At 33.9% G+C, this 14,517-nt stretch overlaps 1 protein-coding gene across 1 annotated transcript in view; it reads right to left on the bottom strand.

The window, feature by feature from the left end:
* Window positions 1-8,356, bottom strand: part of LOC121371120 (myosin heavy chain, non-muscle-like) — a 38,064-nt gene extending 29,708 nt beyond the window's left edge. Inside the window, exons 1-7 of the mRNA XM_041496783.1 lie at window positions 8,204-8,356; window positions 7,253-7,338; window positions 6,660-6,771; window positions 3,510-3,645; window positions 2,698-2,775; window positions 649-703; window positions 165-263 (exon numbers count right to left, since the gene is read on the bottom strand). Of these exons, the coding sequence (XP_041352717.1) occupies window positions 165-263; window positions 649-703; window positions 2,698-2,775; window positions 3,510-3,645; window positions 6,660-6,771; window positions 7,253-7,338; window positions 8,204-8,273 (636 nt within the window). The 5' untranslated portion in view covers window positions 8,274-8,356. The remainder of the gene's footprint in view (window positions 1-164; window positions 264-648; window positions 704-2,697; window positions 2,776-3,509; window positions 3,646-6,659; window positions 6,772-7,252; window positions 7,339-8,203) is intronic.
* Between the last annotated feature and the right edge of the window lie 6,161 nt (window positions 8,357-14,517).

The raw sequence follows: 14,517 nt of genomic DNA, 5'->3' as shown, positions 1-14,517 counted from the left end.
AAAGAAAATTAAAACATGTGTCCATATCTAAGACCTTTTAATTTATCTCAAACCACCACTATCTAAAGAGGGATATATGGTTCCTTCAACATCCAGCTAATAATTTTTGACTGCAGGGAAAATTTATGAAAGTTACTCTTTCTTCTAATAAAGGTGAACCATACCACAGCCTTTTTAAGTCGCTTTTTCTCCTGTCTGGCCTCAGTTCTTTCCTGTATGAGGTCCTCTTTGAGTTGAAGAATACTGTCTTCCAGTTCAACAATCTGAAAAACAACATAAAATATACTGGTGTATTTTACGTGTGCTTAGAAGAGACTCAACTTTGAAAACAAATGCATATTTTAAAGACAAATGGATTAAGTCCTGTAGAAACATTTTACTTTATGAAGTATTGTTCCAGAATCATGGAGACAATTTTAGTTTTTTTTTTTAAATCTGTTATTTAGAAAAAACGTTTTTAAAACATGAGTTAACTATTTTTTAATACTTTTATATTTGATCCCATTTTGTATAATAAAAGCAAATATTTTTTTGGCACATCCATTAACAGTCATTACTACATATAAGTGTACATATGGCACATAAACATTATATTATTCATTGTACATATACAGGTATATAAAAAGGATTATAATACTGAACACTCACATCTTTATTAGCCTCTCGCACTTTATCTCGTGTTTCATTAAGAGCAATCTGCATACTATAAGAAAGATATTACTGTGAAACATAAAAACAAAAAAGGTATCTCACAATTATTGCTGAATTAATGATCACTTACAAACTGAAACTAGAATGGCAAAGCCTTGATGGCTTGCATGTTAATGCTGAATAGCAGGGCGACCAACCAAATGGAAATATTTTCCCGGAATTTTCTGATATTTCCATTTTTATGCGCGCGAACGCCCTTTTCAAAACAATAATTTAAAGCATGCGAAAATGTCATTTTTATAAAAGTAATTTTAAACAGTGCGAAAAATGTCATGTTTGACATATATTTGCAAAATAACAATGCAAATAAGAATATCATTATTTATATACGAATTGGAACTTCCTCATATAAAGACACTCACACCCACACCTACACACACACACCACAAATCATCGAGAACTTCACACAAAACCCCACCTTATTAGCAAATATTGTATTACAGTTTAAGACTCCCACCTACAGATTATTGATAAAGTGACAAACTTGTGATCAATGTTATTTTTGTGTAGGTACATTGCCACATATGCACTATTTCATCATATGCATGTAGTTGGGTCGACCTGATTTATGGCGAACTGGTTCGGGGACGAAAAATTATTTTGTAAATTTTGTATTACGTTTAAATTACATTACTACTACAGTAACACTTTTGGGAAGCCAGCGTACAAAAAAAAAGTCGTGTTAGTATTTATCTTACTTGAATAAAATAATATTGGTAGGTATATTGATGTCATGTATGCGTCATATAATAGATTAGTGGTGGCTAAATATTATTTAGTCAAATGTTGCATGTGAAAACCAATGGAAAGAAAACAATTGTCGTTTCGGGTTTGTTTGTTTTTGTACGATCGTAGCGTTCTTCTGTTATATATCCAGTGACAAAATTGCATACATCACCATAGAACTGATGCCTGCCCCGTAGGAACATAATTCTATGATACTTAAAATGAATACATAAACTATTCGAGTATATAAAAAAAAAAAAAAAAAAAAAACATCTTCAGTTTACTCAACATTTTTATTGATCGGCTGTTGACAATAGACACGCCCGCGGTTTTGGTAATGGCACAAGCCTAGACAAAATGGAGCTCAGGTTGAAACGAGTGATAAAGACATTTAATTCTAAGAATGTAATACGATGTAGTTGCTTTGTGAGAATTTGAAAAAAATTCCGGATATTTGGCATCAATTCCGGAATTCAGAGTACGTGATGAAAATTCCGGAAAGTTGGTTGCACTGGAATAGTGAAAACATAAATCAATCCACATAACTGTTAGGTAGGGAACACGAGTCCAACACCAGATTCCTTTCACATTTTGTAATACATGTACATTCCATAACCCCATTTCATTTAGAGCATATTACATAATTACAATATTTTTCCTAAGTAACTTAAAACTGTTTCAACAATTATGTTTCATTATATTTGTCAACAAATATCTACCTTCCTGTGGTATCACATTTATGAACACAGTTTAAAGAACATCACTTAGTCAAAATGGGTTCCAAATATTAAAGCAATCCATCAGTCTAACAAAGTTCCAAATGACCATGATCTTGCCGATAAAAGTCTTACTTGATGAACATTCATACCAAATGTGAAAACCATTAAAAGATTCTAGAGCTAAAGACAATCAGAAAAGCTTGAACAAATGTTAACCAAGTTCAAATGAACTTGACCTTGCTCTATCATACTGGTGACCTTGTCAGTGCTCCAGTAAATAGCTACAAATAGAATAAACCAATCCACAAATACATTCTTTAATGAATGTTTCATTGTTAACCACTTGGACTGCAATGTATGGAAACTAAAGTGGAAATACACATGGACAGTTTCTACAATATGAAAATATAAATAGGAAAACTTCTAACAGCCTGCAAATGCAGACAGGGATTCTTAAGCTCCAATCAAAAGAATAAATTGCTGTCCTCACTATTGTAATATCCTTTTAAGAGGTAACACAGCCAATAAAAAAAGAATATACCTGGCTTTTTCTGCCATTCTTTGATTCAACTGCGATATGATCTCTTCATGTTGCTGACGAATCTGCTCTTTTTCAGGTCTGTAAACATATTACAAACAATATATTACATGGGATTTCAAAAGCACATTTTGAGAATGACATATTTATGTACAGTACACATACTTTAGTCAAAATACAGTTACACAGATTTAATCTAACTCAAACTACATCAACTTGTTAACTTAAATCCGTTATTCGATATACATGTGCAATAAGTGTGATTACAACAGAATAGAATAAGTGTATGGTAACAGTGTACTGTAATGATTGTCAAAACAGTGAGAGTTTACCTTCGACAGAAATACAACTGGAATGTTTCTGATTTCTGGTCTGGTCCTACGAAACAATATGATTATAATATATGGTGTCAAACATTATAACCTTAAAATAAAATATTTTAAAATGATTAATTATGTAATTTGAAATCAACTTGAAAAGCAACAAGGATTGTTAGTTTAAAGAAATCTCAACAGAGTTTTATTTACAGCTATAAAAACTAAACATTATATTCATACTAATGAATGGTAAATATCAACTCAACTACTGCTGTCACACACTGAACTAATTCACACCACAATTGATACTGCACATTTTTAGTTTAAATATCAATCACTATTTACAAGTACCTTATGCAACCACACTGAGTATGTCAACATTCTCTGTAAGTGACCTGAGATTTACAAATTCCACATATCCAGTGCCGCTGCATACTCCATAATTATTCTAAATATTAATATCTCCAACAACTAGAAATGAGTGGAACTGACACTCACTGTAAACTAAAATTTTCTTTCTCCAACTGCTGCTGACGGTTGCCCAGGTACACTATGTTTGTGTTGATGGTTTCCAGCTGACCTTGAAGATCCACCTGAGAAGAAATATTGAGCTGTCGCGCTGAATTAACTGATTCTGAAAACAAACATGGTATTATTGTTACTACATCAACTCTTGACATAAACAATCACGAGAATTTTACATTAATTATATAATAGAACTTCATTATTTCAATGCTGAAAGTACCAAATTTGACTCAAGATATTGATGGTTTAAGATAAACATAATACTTGTTGGTAAAAATGACCAATTAAAGAATTTTTCAACCACAAGATATTCTTGGTCTTACGAGATAACAGAGACTAAGATAATGATATTTGGCTGTATATATATATTTATATATATTTGCAACCCCTGCAAATGCCCATGACAATCGGCATTGCTGTGGAGATTGCTGCAGTTTTTCATTCTCTGCAGCATTTTCTTTGCTGTGGACTATATCAGATTTGTCTTTTCAACATGTATTTTGTCCTTATTGTTAAAACTAAATATTAAAACAGTACTAACTGTACCGTTATCATTACCGTAAATATCTGAATCTCAGTGCCATCGGGCATGATCGAAAATACATGTAAATTACCAGCATTAAGCGAGTATCAACTAGGTCATTGAACTCTGTTGATTGTTCATAGTATGTGCATTGCAAGGACCAGTGGATTGCAGGGGGGTGACAGCTTATACATTGTTGAACCGTGGCTATGGTGCTTTATTATGGGTGTTTTATTGTTAGTAAAATGTTCTACATACCAGGGTTGAAAATTAGCAGTTGCCCGGTCGCCCATGGCGACCTTTATTGGCTAAGGGCTACTATGAATTTTACAAATGTAGTCCGTTAGGCAACCACTGATTTTAGGGTCTAGTGAGTATGGTACTAGTTAAAAATAGAAAAGCACCAAAACTGAATGGAATGTGGCTCACGACAAATCTGGCAGCAGAAGACATAGAACATGCTCTATATTTTAACAGCGCCATATGGTTATGGGCCGGGATATGGGTTATGGATAAAAAAGTACAATGTATATTTTGGTATTTTAAAAAATATTTTACAGGTATTTAAAAACAAATTGTACAGTTATTTTTTTTTCAGTATTTATTTTATTAGTAGCCCACTACTGAAGCATTTACAATATCCAAATTAAACACACACACACGCATGCATTATTATATTTTACTGAGGCAGAAACATATTAAGTTTTAGGCTATTGTACGTTAACTGGCATGTAACTTCACACTAAATGAAGATAAAATTCATATAAAAACATGATTAATGTAATTTATTAAGTTTTAAACCCATACCATCTAAAATAAAAAACTTCTTTTTTTGGGGGGGGGGGGGGGGGGGGGGGGCAGTTCAGTGTAAATTAAAAAATATTTTTTACAAATTACAATCAAACTGCATAAATCTTCTTTTCTGATACAGGTTTTAAGGCAATTGATGGAACATCCAAGGTATTCTTAATGACAAAACCGTAATACATGATCAGGGTAGTATATTTGCTGAATGTAGTCGAATGGGTGTTTGCCAAAATAGTGGATGATTTCATGAATTTTGATACAAACATACTATATACGGTGAGCACAAAGTACACATTCAACAAAGAACATTCTAGATTTAATTTTGACTGTGCAGTTAAACTGCAATGTGATAATTGGTAAAATTGCTGTGGACACTACTTTTCCATAGCAAATTATTTGCTGTGGTCATTTTCTTAATTGCAGGGGTTGATTTGATAGGGTTCTGGAAGTAAATGTTTTATTTAACAACGCACTCAACACCTTTTATTTATGGTTATATTGCATCGGACATATGGTTAAGGACCACACAGATATTGAGAGAGGAAACCTGCTGTCGCCACTTCATGGGCTACTCTTGTTGATTAACAGCAAGGGATCTTTTATATGTAACATCCCACAGACAGGATAACACATACCACAGCATTTGATATGGCTAGAGCGAGAAATAGCCCAATGGGCCCCCTGATGGGGATCGATCCCAGACCGACCGCACATCAAGCGAACGCTTTATCACTGGGCTACATCCCTATTACTCATTTACCACTACACTGATAAAAGAAGTGAAAAATTAAAACCACAATTTAGCAGGGCTACTACCACTGGGTAAAATGATCTATTAAACTAAAAATTGCAGAAATCCAGTTATTTTGTAATAAAATATCAATTATTACATGAACGTATTTCACCAAAATTAAAACAAAGTTTGCTAACTGTTTTTAAAATTTTCAATTTAGGTTAAATGATAAATGTAAACTTCTTTTTTAAATTGTAATTTATTCACAAAATGTTTGTAATATAAAAAATTTATTCACAAAATTCTTGTAATATGAAAATAGAAACTTATATTTTTTACTGATAGAATACATTAAAACAATTTGAGCTACTATTTGGATTAACATTACAAATTTGATAAAAGGTAACTCCTGGCCATTTCTTAATTTTTAACAAAATAATTTAATGAATTTCTTAAAGCAATAAGTATTTTTGTTTTGTTTTTCAATCAGCATTTTAAAGTTTCAGACATAGTAGAAGTGTGCCACTTAAAGGGACATACCCTAGTTTTTAAACACAAATGCATATATTTTTTTAGTATTATAACTTAAACCATACTTCACTTAGGTTTTATTGTTTAGATTATCAATTTCCATACATTCGAAGTGTTTTTGGTCATCCTGGTGTTTTTAATATCATAAAATGCATTACTCATATATTTAAAAATGCATGTGTGTCTAAGAAGTAACAGTTATGGAGTAGAGTTTTAGTCTATTTTTTGAAGGTATTTTACCATTTCAAAGTCACAGACTCATGTTTCACTCAGTTGTATCTTTATCCAAATGTGTTTCAGGTTTGTAGATTAACTAAACTTAGTATTAATTTTCACAGGTTGAAACTAGGGCATGTCCCTTTAAAATACATATGGCGAATGAATGAATGAATGTTTAACGACACCCTAGCAAAAAAAAAAAAACATCGGCTATTGGGTGTCAGAAAGGTATATGAATGAAAACAAATGTTCCGATTATATCGAAAAGAATAACAAAAACCCATCTGCCACAAGTATATGAATATCTCACCCATTATTTCCTCCTTGATCTGTGATGGTAAAAAGAGAAGTCGGTGTCGCAAAACACTTGCTTTAATTGTTTCTGTTTCAAGCTGGTCTTGTATTCCCTTTTTATCATTGTCCTAAAAGAACAAAAATGTTTGCTGAACATATCTGAAAATTATAATAAATAATTCTACTACATACTAGATAAGTAATATACCACCTACCTCTGTACAAGTAATAATGATAAGACTTTGCCAACTACAACTACAAATGAAACTTGTTTATTTATTTGTACCTTAATCAACCTGTACAAACTCACAATTTTGACTTTATTTTCTTTTTTCAGGATATTCATATTTACAAAATAAAAATAACTGCAACATTTGACCCAAAAATTTCACTAACAGTCGGGCATGGCAACAGTAGTTATTTACTAGCCCAATATTGAATATCATCAGCCATGGGAGTGGGGCTATTATAATTTAGAAGCCCTGTACAATGATCAAAACAATCAATGAAATATATATGTATATATAAATATAGATGTTGCTAAATATTTATTGTAAACCTGTTGCAAATGCACACATATATGACAGACACAATAAAACCTCTACATACCAATTCATGTAATGCTTCAATGACCTTATCAATGTTGACAATATCATCATCATTAAAACGAAAGTCTTTGCTTCTCATACGATTAGCTGAAATTATAATTGAAAGAACATGAATAAATATGGGGTGACAATATTTAAAAAAAGGATACTGTTTTTTTAAACTATTTTTGTAGACAATAAACATAAATGAATTTAATATATAATAAATTTTACATGAATAAATATATTTATTAATGAACAAACTAAAAATAAATGTTTCCAAAACTCCTATCAAATATTTCTATATTTAATAAGTGTTTTATATTCACAAAAATTATGTAATGAGGTATTATTAAAATGTAAAACCTAGGATTATTATTAAGAGCTCAGAGGAATCTTTGCCCACTATGAATGATAGACAAAAGTCCCACATTTTCATTATAGTTTTATCTGATGGCAGAGATTTATTATACAAAATAACTTATATAATTGTCAAAATGTCTGTCTAGCTCTCAAATGACACAGTACTTGTGCTATGGAAAATAATGAATTGTATAATTTATGCCACCGTAGGCCTATAGTTAAATGCATATTTAATAACAATGCAACATCTTTTGGCTTACTTTGACAGCTGAAAATCTTACAATCATATCATTTTCACAAGAAATCATTATTTTAATGGCACCCCCAAAATAGAACACCCCTAAATAATAGACCGTATACTATTATAATACTTTAAAAAGTTATTACCACCGTTTACATTGTATTGTCTAAAATAAGTAAGTAAGCAATATAAAATATTATTGAATGATACTGATTTGACACAAGCCCAAATGACACTGGAAATAGTTGCCCATTTGTGTTTTAATTTGTCAGTTTAGTAGTTAACGATTATACGAACACATCGAAAACAGATACATTACAAATAATTCGTAAGAATAATTTAAAAATAATATTATAAATAATGACATACCTAATTCATCCAGCTTCCCGACCACATTGTTTAAGCAAGGCGCCTCTGTTTTCATCGGCTGCAACGCCATGTTGTACAAGAATTAAATTTAAAACAATAATCATTAAATGTATAGAGTCATTTGTATAAAATTGTTGTCATACACAAATCTGCCTTTTCGGGGTCAAGGTGCTTTAAGGGAAATAACTCTTAAATGAAAATGAGCAAGGAATTTAGTTCAGTCGGTAGACCGCTCGTCTGAGTTGCTTGGGTTATAGGATCGTCGCACCTTCCTACGTAACTGGATATCATATCAAACATTCATTAAAGGGACGTTCCTGAGTTTGCTGCAATTTTTACGATGTTATCGACTAACAGAAACATTTTAACGATTGTAATTACATATCAAATATAGTTTTCTGCATAAAATATTAGTGGCTGAATATTAAACGTGTTTCTCATCGTTCCAATATTTGTACTTTAATTTTATTTCCTAAAATATAATTTTTGTCGTACGTACGAAATTATTTGAAGACAAAATCAATTTGGGAAGTGAGCTCCGTGGTCTAGTGGATAAGCTGCTGGACAATCAAGCTGACGACAGTGGTTCAAATCCCGTCAAAGCTGGCTCACACATTCATTTATCTTTCTCATCTATCACCCTCTGCTGATCATTCTCATTATCTTAATATAAAATACTTTCCAATTTCTCCCACGATTTCAATCTGTTTCGACCCTTTCTGTCAATTTCGTCCGACTCTGTCTTCTGAGCTGTCCACACCATCGCCTACCTGTCTCAACTTCGTCCACGGGTGCAGTCTCTGTGTATATCCCTGCACCCACCTGGCATCCTCGTCCTCTGCCGCTAATAAAGCTGGTCTGACCCACGGAACTAACTAACGACCGCCGGTAGTAGGGGTGCATAGTAGGTGGTTACAAGTGCCTCTTAACAATGCCAGAAGTAACTACTGAACACTCCCCGAAGTGGTCAGACTAAGCCCACAGCTAAAAGCTGATGGGGAACAGGTGTGTGGCACAGATAGCCACAAGAGACAAGCACCTGTCGCGGTTGGAGATGTGGAGGTGTACAGCGAAAGAAGTTGAAAGATAGGAGAAGTCGCCAGATCGGGAAGAAATAAGATGGAATTCAAAGGAGAGAAAGGAAAGGGGACACTGGGATAAAAAAAACCCCCAAAAACCCCCAATCCAGTTTGGGCTTTTTACAAATATTAAGACGACCAGAAAAACATTGAATATACATGTACACTTATATTCTAAACAAGAAAATATATTTTATTTGTAAGTTTAATCGTAGAAATATTTTATTAGTTAGAAACATCTTACAATGCAGCAAACTCAGGAATGTCCCTTTAATTAATTCATTTCCTCATGGAATTTGTTTTTGAGACAGGATACATTTTTGATACTTAAGGTTCATTTTTGTTTGAATAGCCAAGAAAGAAAGAAATGTTTTATTTAAGGACGCACTCAACACATTTTTATTTACGGTTATATGGCGTCAAACATATGGTTAAGACCACACAGATAATGAGAGAGGAAACCCGCTGTCGCCACTCTTGGGCTACTCTTTTCGATTAGCAGCAAGGGATCTTAATTTTTTTTTTATGCACCATCCCACAGACAGGGTAGTACATACCATGACCTTTGATATACCAGTCGTGGTGCACTGGCTGGAACGAGAAATAGCCCAATGGGTCCACCGACGGGGATTCGATCTTGGACCGACCGCGCATCGAGCGAGCGATGTAGGCCTACCACTGGGCTACGTCCCGACCCAGAATAGCAAAGACGTCACAACTTTATAAAGGAATAAAGAAAAGCAATATTTGTTTCTTAAAATGATTTGACACATAATTTTGAACGGTCCGGCCGAAAGTAACAACCCCCCCCCCCCCCCCACAACAAACAAACAAAACAACAGCAACAACAAAAACAGCAACAGCAACAGCAAAACAAACAACAACAAAAATAAAATAAATAAACTGTTCGTTATTTTAATGCATGAATACCTTTCTTGCACTTTGCACTTTTTCCATAATCAATCCTACCTTTGACATACGATGAATTATTACTGTATGCTGTCCTGCGCTATTTGTATTCTACGGTGGCTGATTTCCGCCAAACAAACTTACAATTTTTAATACGGCGTTATAACGTCATATACAGCATTATAATGCCCTATACAGCGTTATAACGCCTTATTTTACGGCATTACAACGCTCTAATTTAGGGCTTTGTAATGCCGTAAAATAAGGCGTTATAACGCTGTATAGGGCATTATAATGCTGTATATGGCGTTATAACGCAGTACTAGGGGTGGGGGTGTAATGATCAAATGTACAAAACATGTACCTGAGGAGGGGTGATAAAACAATACTTGATTTTGAAAAATAATTACTTTATGGATGGTCTCCAGTTAGTAGTCTGAATGCCCTACTACCTATTTTACAGTAGAAAGATTGCACACATCTATATCTATCTATGCTTAGTCGATGCCCACATTGTACACACTATCAAAAATGTGTGTGCACCACTACGTTTGAGTTACACTAAACAGACCCTTTTTGACAGACACTAAATACGTGTACCATTTTTTTTAAAAACAGAAACTGTAAATTTGTGGTTATTTTGACCAAATATGATATAACATCTAGTAGTTAGAATATTTCACACCCACCCCCTTTTTCAAATTTCTATATCCGCCCCTAACAACAATAAAACAAATATTTACTGATGTTTTAATATAGTGGTTTCCTTTCTTTTAACATACTACATGCCAGTATTTTAAAGACAGTATACGGTGATATATTATTTCAATTAGCGCCTTGAACAGATTTATAGTGATGACTTTTAGTGACCTCAGAATTGACCTTGATATTCGTTAGAAAAAATGGCACCATATTTTTTTCTGAATCTGTATACAATAATGATTATTAATATCATTGGTTCCAAAAATTAACATGAAATTCCCACGGGACCTATTTTAACTACATATGCCCCTACACTATTATAGCGAATTAACACCGTAAATTATGGCGTTAATATGCCGTAAAATAGGGCGTTATATTGCAATAATAGTGCATTATAACGCCGTAAGAGGGCATTATAACGCCCTATTACGGCATTAAAACGCCGTACTAAAAGTATTTGTTTGTGGTACAAAGGTGTGGGTAAACATAATATAAGGTTGCAACGTTTTAGTACGGCGTTATAACGCCATATACAGCATTATAATGCCCTATACAGCGTTATAACGCCTTATTTTACGGCATTACAAAGCCCTAAATTAGAGCGTTGTAATGCCGTAAAATAAGGCGTTATAACGCTGTATAGGGCATTATAATGCTGTATATGGCGTTATAACGCCGTACTAAAAAGTTGTAAGTTTGTTTGGCGGAAATCAGCCACCGTAAACATTAAATTTTGACATTTCGACATTTTCCGTTAAGTTACGAAAATAGCCGAAAACGTTACCATAAAAACGGCAACAGTCCAAGTTTCACGTGACGTCAACAATGCTTTTTTTAAATAATATGGTTATTGATGTCAAAAAGATATTACGTACATTCTTGCTATTGTTTTAACTTCAGAAATGTGCGAAAAGAATCGCTATTTGTCATTAATAATCATATTATAATTTATGTTAAATGTGTATAAATGTAAACTATATATGTACATAGATTTAATACTACCGTACCTAATGACGACTACTGTGCTGTTGTGTTGCAATGTTTTCTACAAGTGGTGAGTGGATATATCTTTAGAGGTAAGTGGTTGATTGTTTATCATGGCCATTGAAGTCGGGAGTTGGAGTGCATAGGCGAGGGTTTTATATTATGGGGCCTCCCACATTGTTTACTTGTAATTGGGAGGGCAGGGGTTAGTTACGGTATTGTAACGGGAACTTTCGCCTAAACAGAAGACCGTGTTGATGTCAGCGCTATGTTATTGTATCTATGGAGGAGGGTGTGAGTCATTAAATAAATGTTCGTGAGGTTATTTCAGTTCAGTTTCAGTTTATTGCATTAATGTAACTGTAAGTACTGCCCTCGAGGGTTTTGTAAATGTGCACCTGTCCACAATGCGAATTGTCCTCAATAATCCAGTTCAGCAGATAAACATAATTTATTGGTTTTTAGTGGGGGACATGTTTACAATAGTCAGCTTGATATTTCTTTGGAAGATTACCACATAGGGCCTAGATAATACATGCTACTAACATTGCTAGTGTACTTCTGAAATACTGTTAGCAGGTACCAATCAGTGGCGGATCCAGAAAATCCATTTAGGGGGGTCCAAGGGAATTTTGGGGGAGGTTTGGAGGGGTTCGTAAAAAAAAATGAAAATTAATATATAATAAAATTATAACTGTCGCAAAATTTAGGGGGGGGGGGGCTAGATCCGCCTCTGCCACTTTATCCCCACCCGCCAGGTTCACAGCCTCGTTGTGAGCCCTGCTCAATTTGACACTGGATTCGCCACTGGATGGGGGTGGGGTCACCCTCACGGTCTATTAACTGCAAGGCGTAGCGGGGGGGGGGGGGGGGTTGGGGTTCGAATATGAACCAAGTGGACCCTTTTTCTATTTTGTATTTGCACCACTAGAAACTCCATATGTATAAACCTGTATGTTTTAGCTCTGAAAGTGAACCGTTTGCAGCGAACCCCCCCATCCCCTCCGACCCCCCCCCCCCCCCCCCCCCCCCCCCCCAACCTACGCCCCTGAAATGGGACGACTGGCAAACAAAAGCTCCAATCATTTAATGTTTGTAGAAATGCCTTGCCCATTTTCATTTAAGCTAGTCAATGTATAAACTGAGTTGGGAAGGTAGTTCAATCTGGTCAAGCCCTCCCCGCTTTAGATTGCAATTAATTTGCGAATTTCGTCACTAAATGTAAGGGCGTGGATTTCTTTCTCCAAATGTAATGTGGTATCTTAATTTCTTCACCGCCACATAATAATACAGGTAATTGTATTTGCAGGAGAAGTTCTTGGAACCTAAATAAGTATAGGTTCAAAGGACAGTAGTAACAGAGATATTGGTACTGACAATATGAATTAAAATGTGGTTTCCATGAAAGATAACAGTTGAACACAGGTTGTATAAGATATTAGACTAGAAAATAACCTTAGGACACAACTCCATGTTAAACCTCAGATATATCCCTTAGGGCATAAGTTCCTCACGACAAGTGTCCGAACCTTTAAATAAAGTGATGTTATGCCTGTAACCAGGGTCGAAAACTATGTCTCCCAACGACGTTTGGTTTTTTTCACTACATGGTCGGACAACAGCCATCCCAAATAATACTTAAGATAACTTGATAGCCCTAGTATCTCGTCAGCTTTTTTTTTTATTTTAATTTTTTTAATTTTTTTATTATTTTTGTTTTACATAGCATTGGAAATAATATATATATTTTTTTTATTATTATTTTTTTTATTGTCCCAGATCACAAACATAGCAGTGTCAGGGATGGGAGCCCCAAATCACTGCTGTACATATAATAAATATACAACACATATATCCATACACAAACAAATACGTACACACGTACCCGGATGTCCTCCGATACACACACATATGTACATACATAGATTCACACATACATACACATACATATATGCAAAAAGGCATCAATGTAAGTGGGTACAAGAGTAGTAAATATACATACATGTAATTGGTTTAATCTGGGATATTATAAAGAGAAGAGAGAGGATAAGAAAGAGGAGAAAGAGGTAGAAAACGAGATAAGGTTATACGTGAGGTGTATTTTTATTTTTGTTTGTTTTCCGCTCTCCAAACAAGCCATAGACAAGAACAAACTTAAGCTAACATCATATATTTAATTTAATCGTTATTATTAAATAAATTAGCCCATGGAGCCCATTGTTTATTAAACATTTCGTATTTGCAATTTTTATATAAAATAAATCTTTCTATTTTAAACTTTTGCTTCATCAGATTTTTAACAACTTTGATTTCTAAATATTTTTTATTAAATATATTAGTTCCATAAACATAATATTTTATGTTAATAATTAACCAGTTAAGGAAGTTGGATTTTTCGTTATTAATAATACCAAAGATAACATTATCTTTATTGAAATTAATTATAATACCAGTCTGAGTCAATATCCAGTTTTGAACTGCAACCCATAAGTTGTGAACTTTATTGCATTCGAAAAATAGATGTGGTATAGTTTCTGGATGGTTGTTACAAAAGCTACACATGTTTGACTCAACATAGTGAATCATATATAAGAAAGTGTTCGTAGCTAAGATTCGGTGAACTAGTCTATATTGAAACCA

The sequence above is a fragment of the Gigantopelta aegis genome, chromosome 4 (genome assembly GCF_016097555.1).
Source record: "Gigantopelta aegis isolate Gae_Host chromosome 4, Gae_host_genome, whole genome shotgun sequence".
NCBI lineage: Eukaryota > Metazoa > Mollusca > Gastropoda > Neomphalida > Peltospiridae > Gigantopelta > Gigantopelta aegis.
Note: the sequence above shows the minus strand (reverse complement) of the source record. Positions and strands in the feature narration are given on the sequence as shown.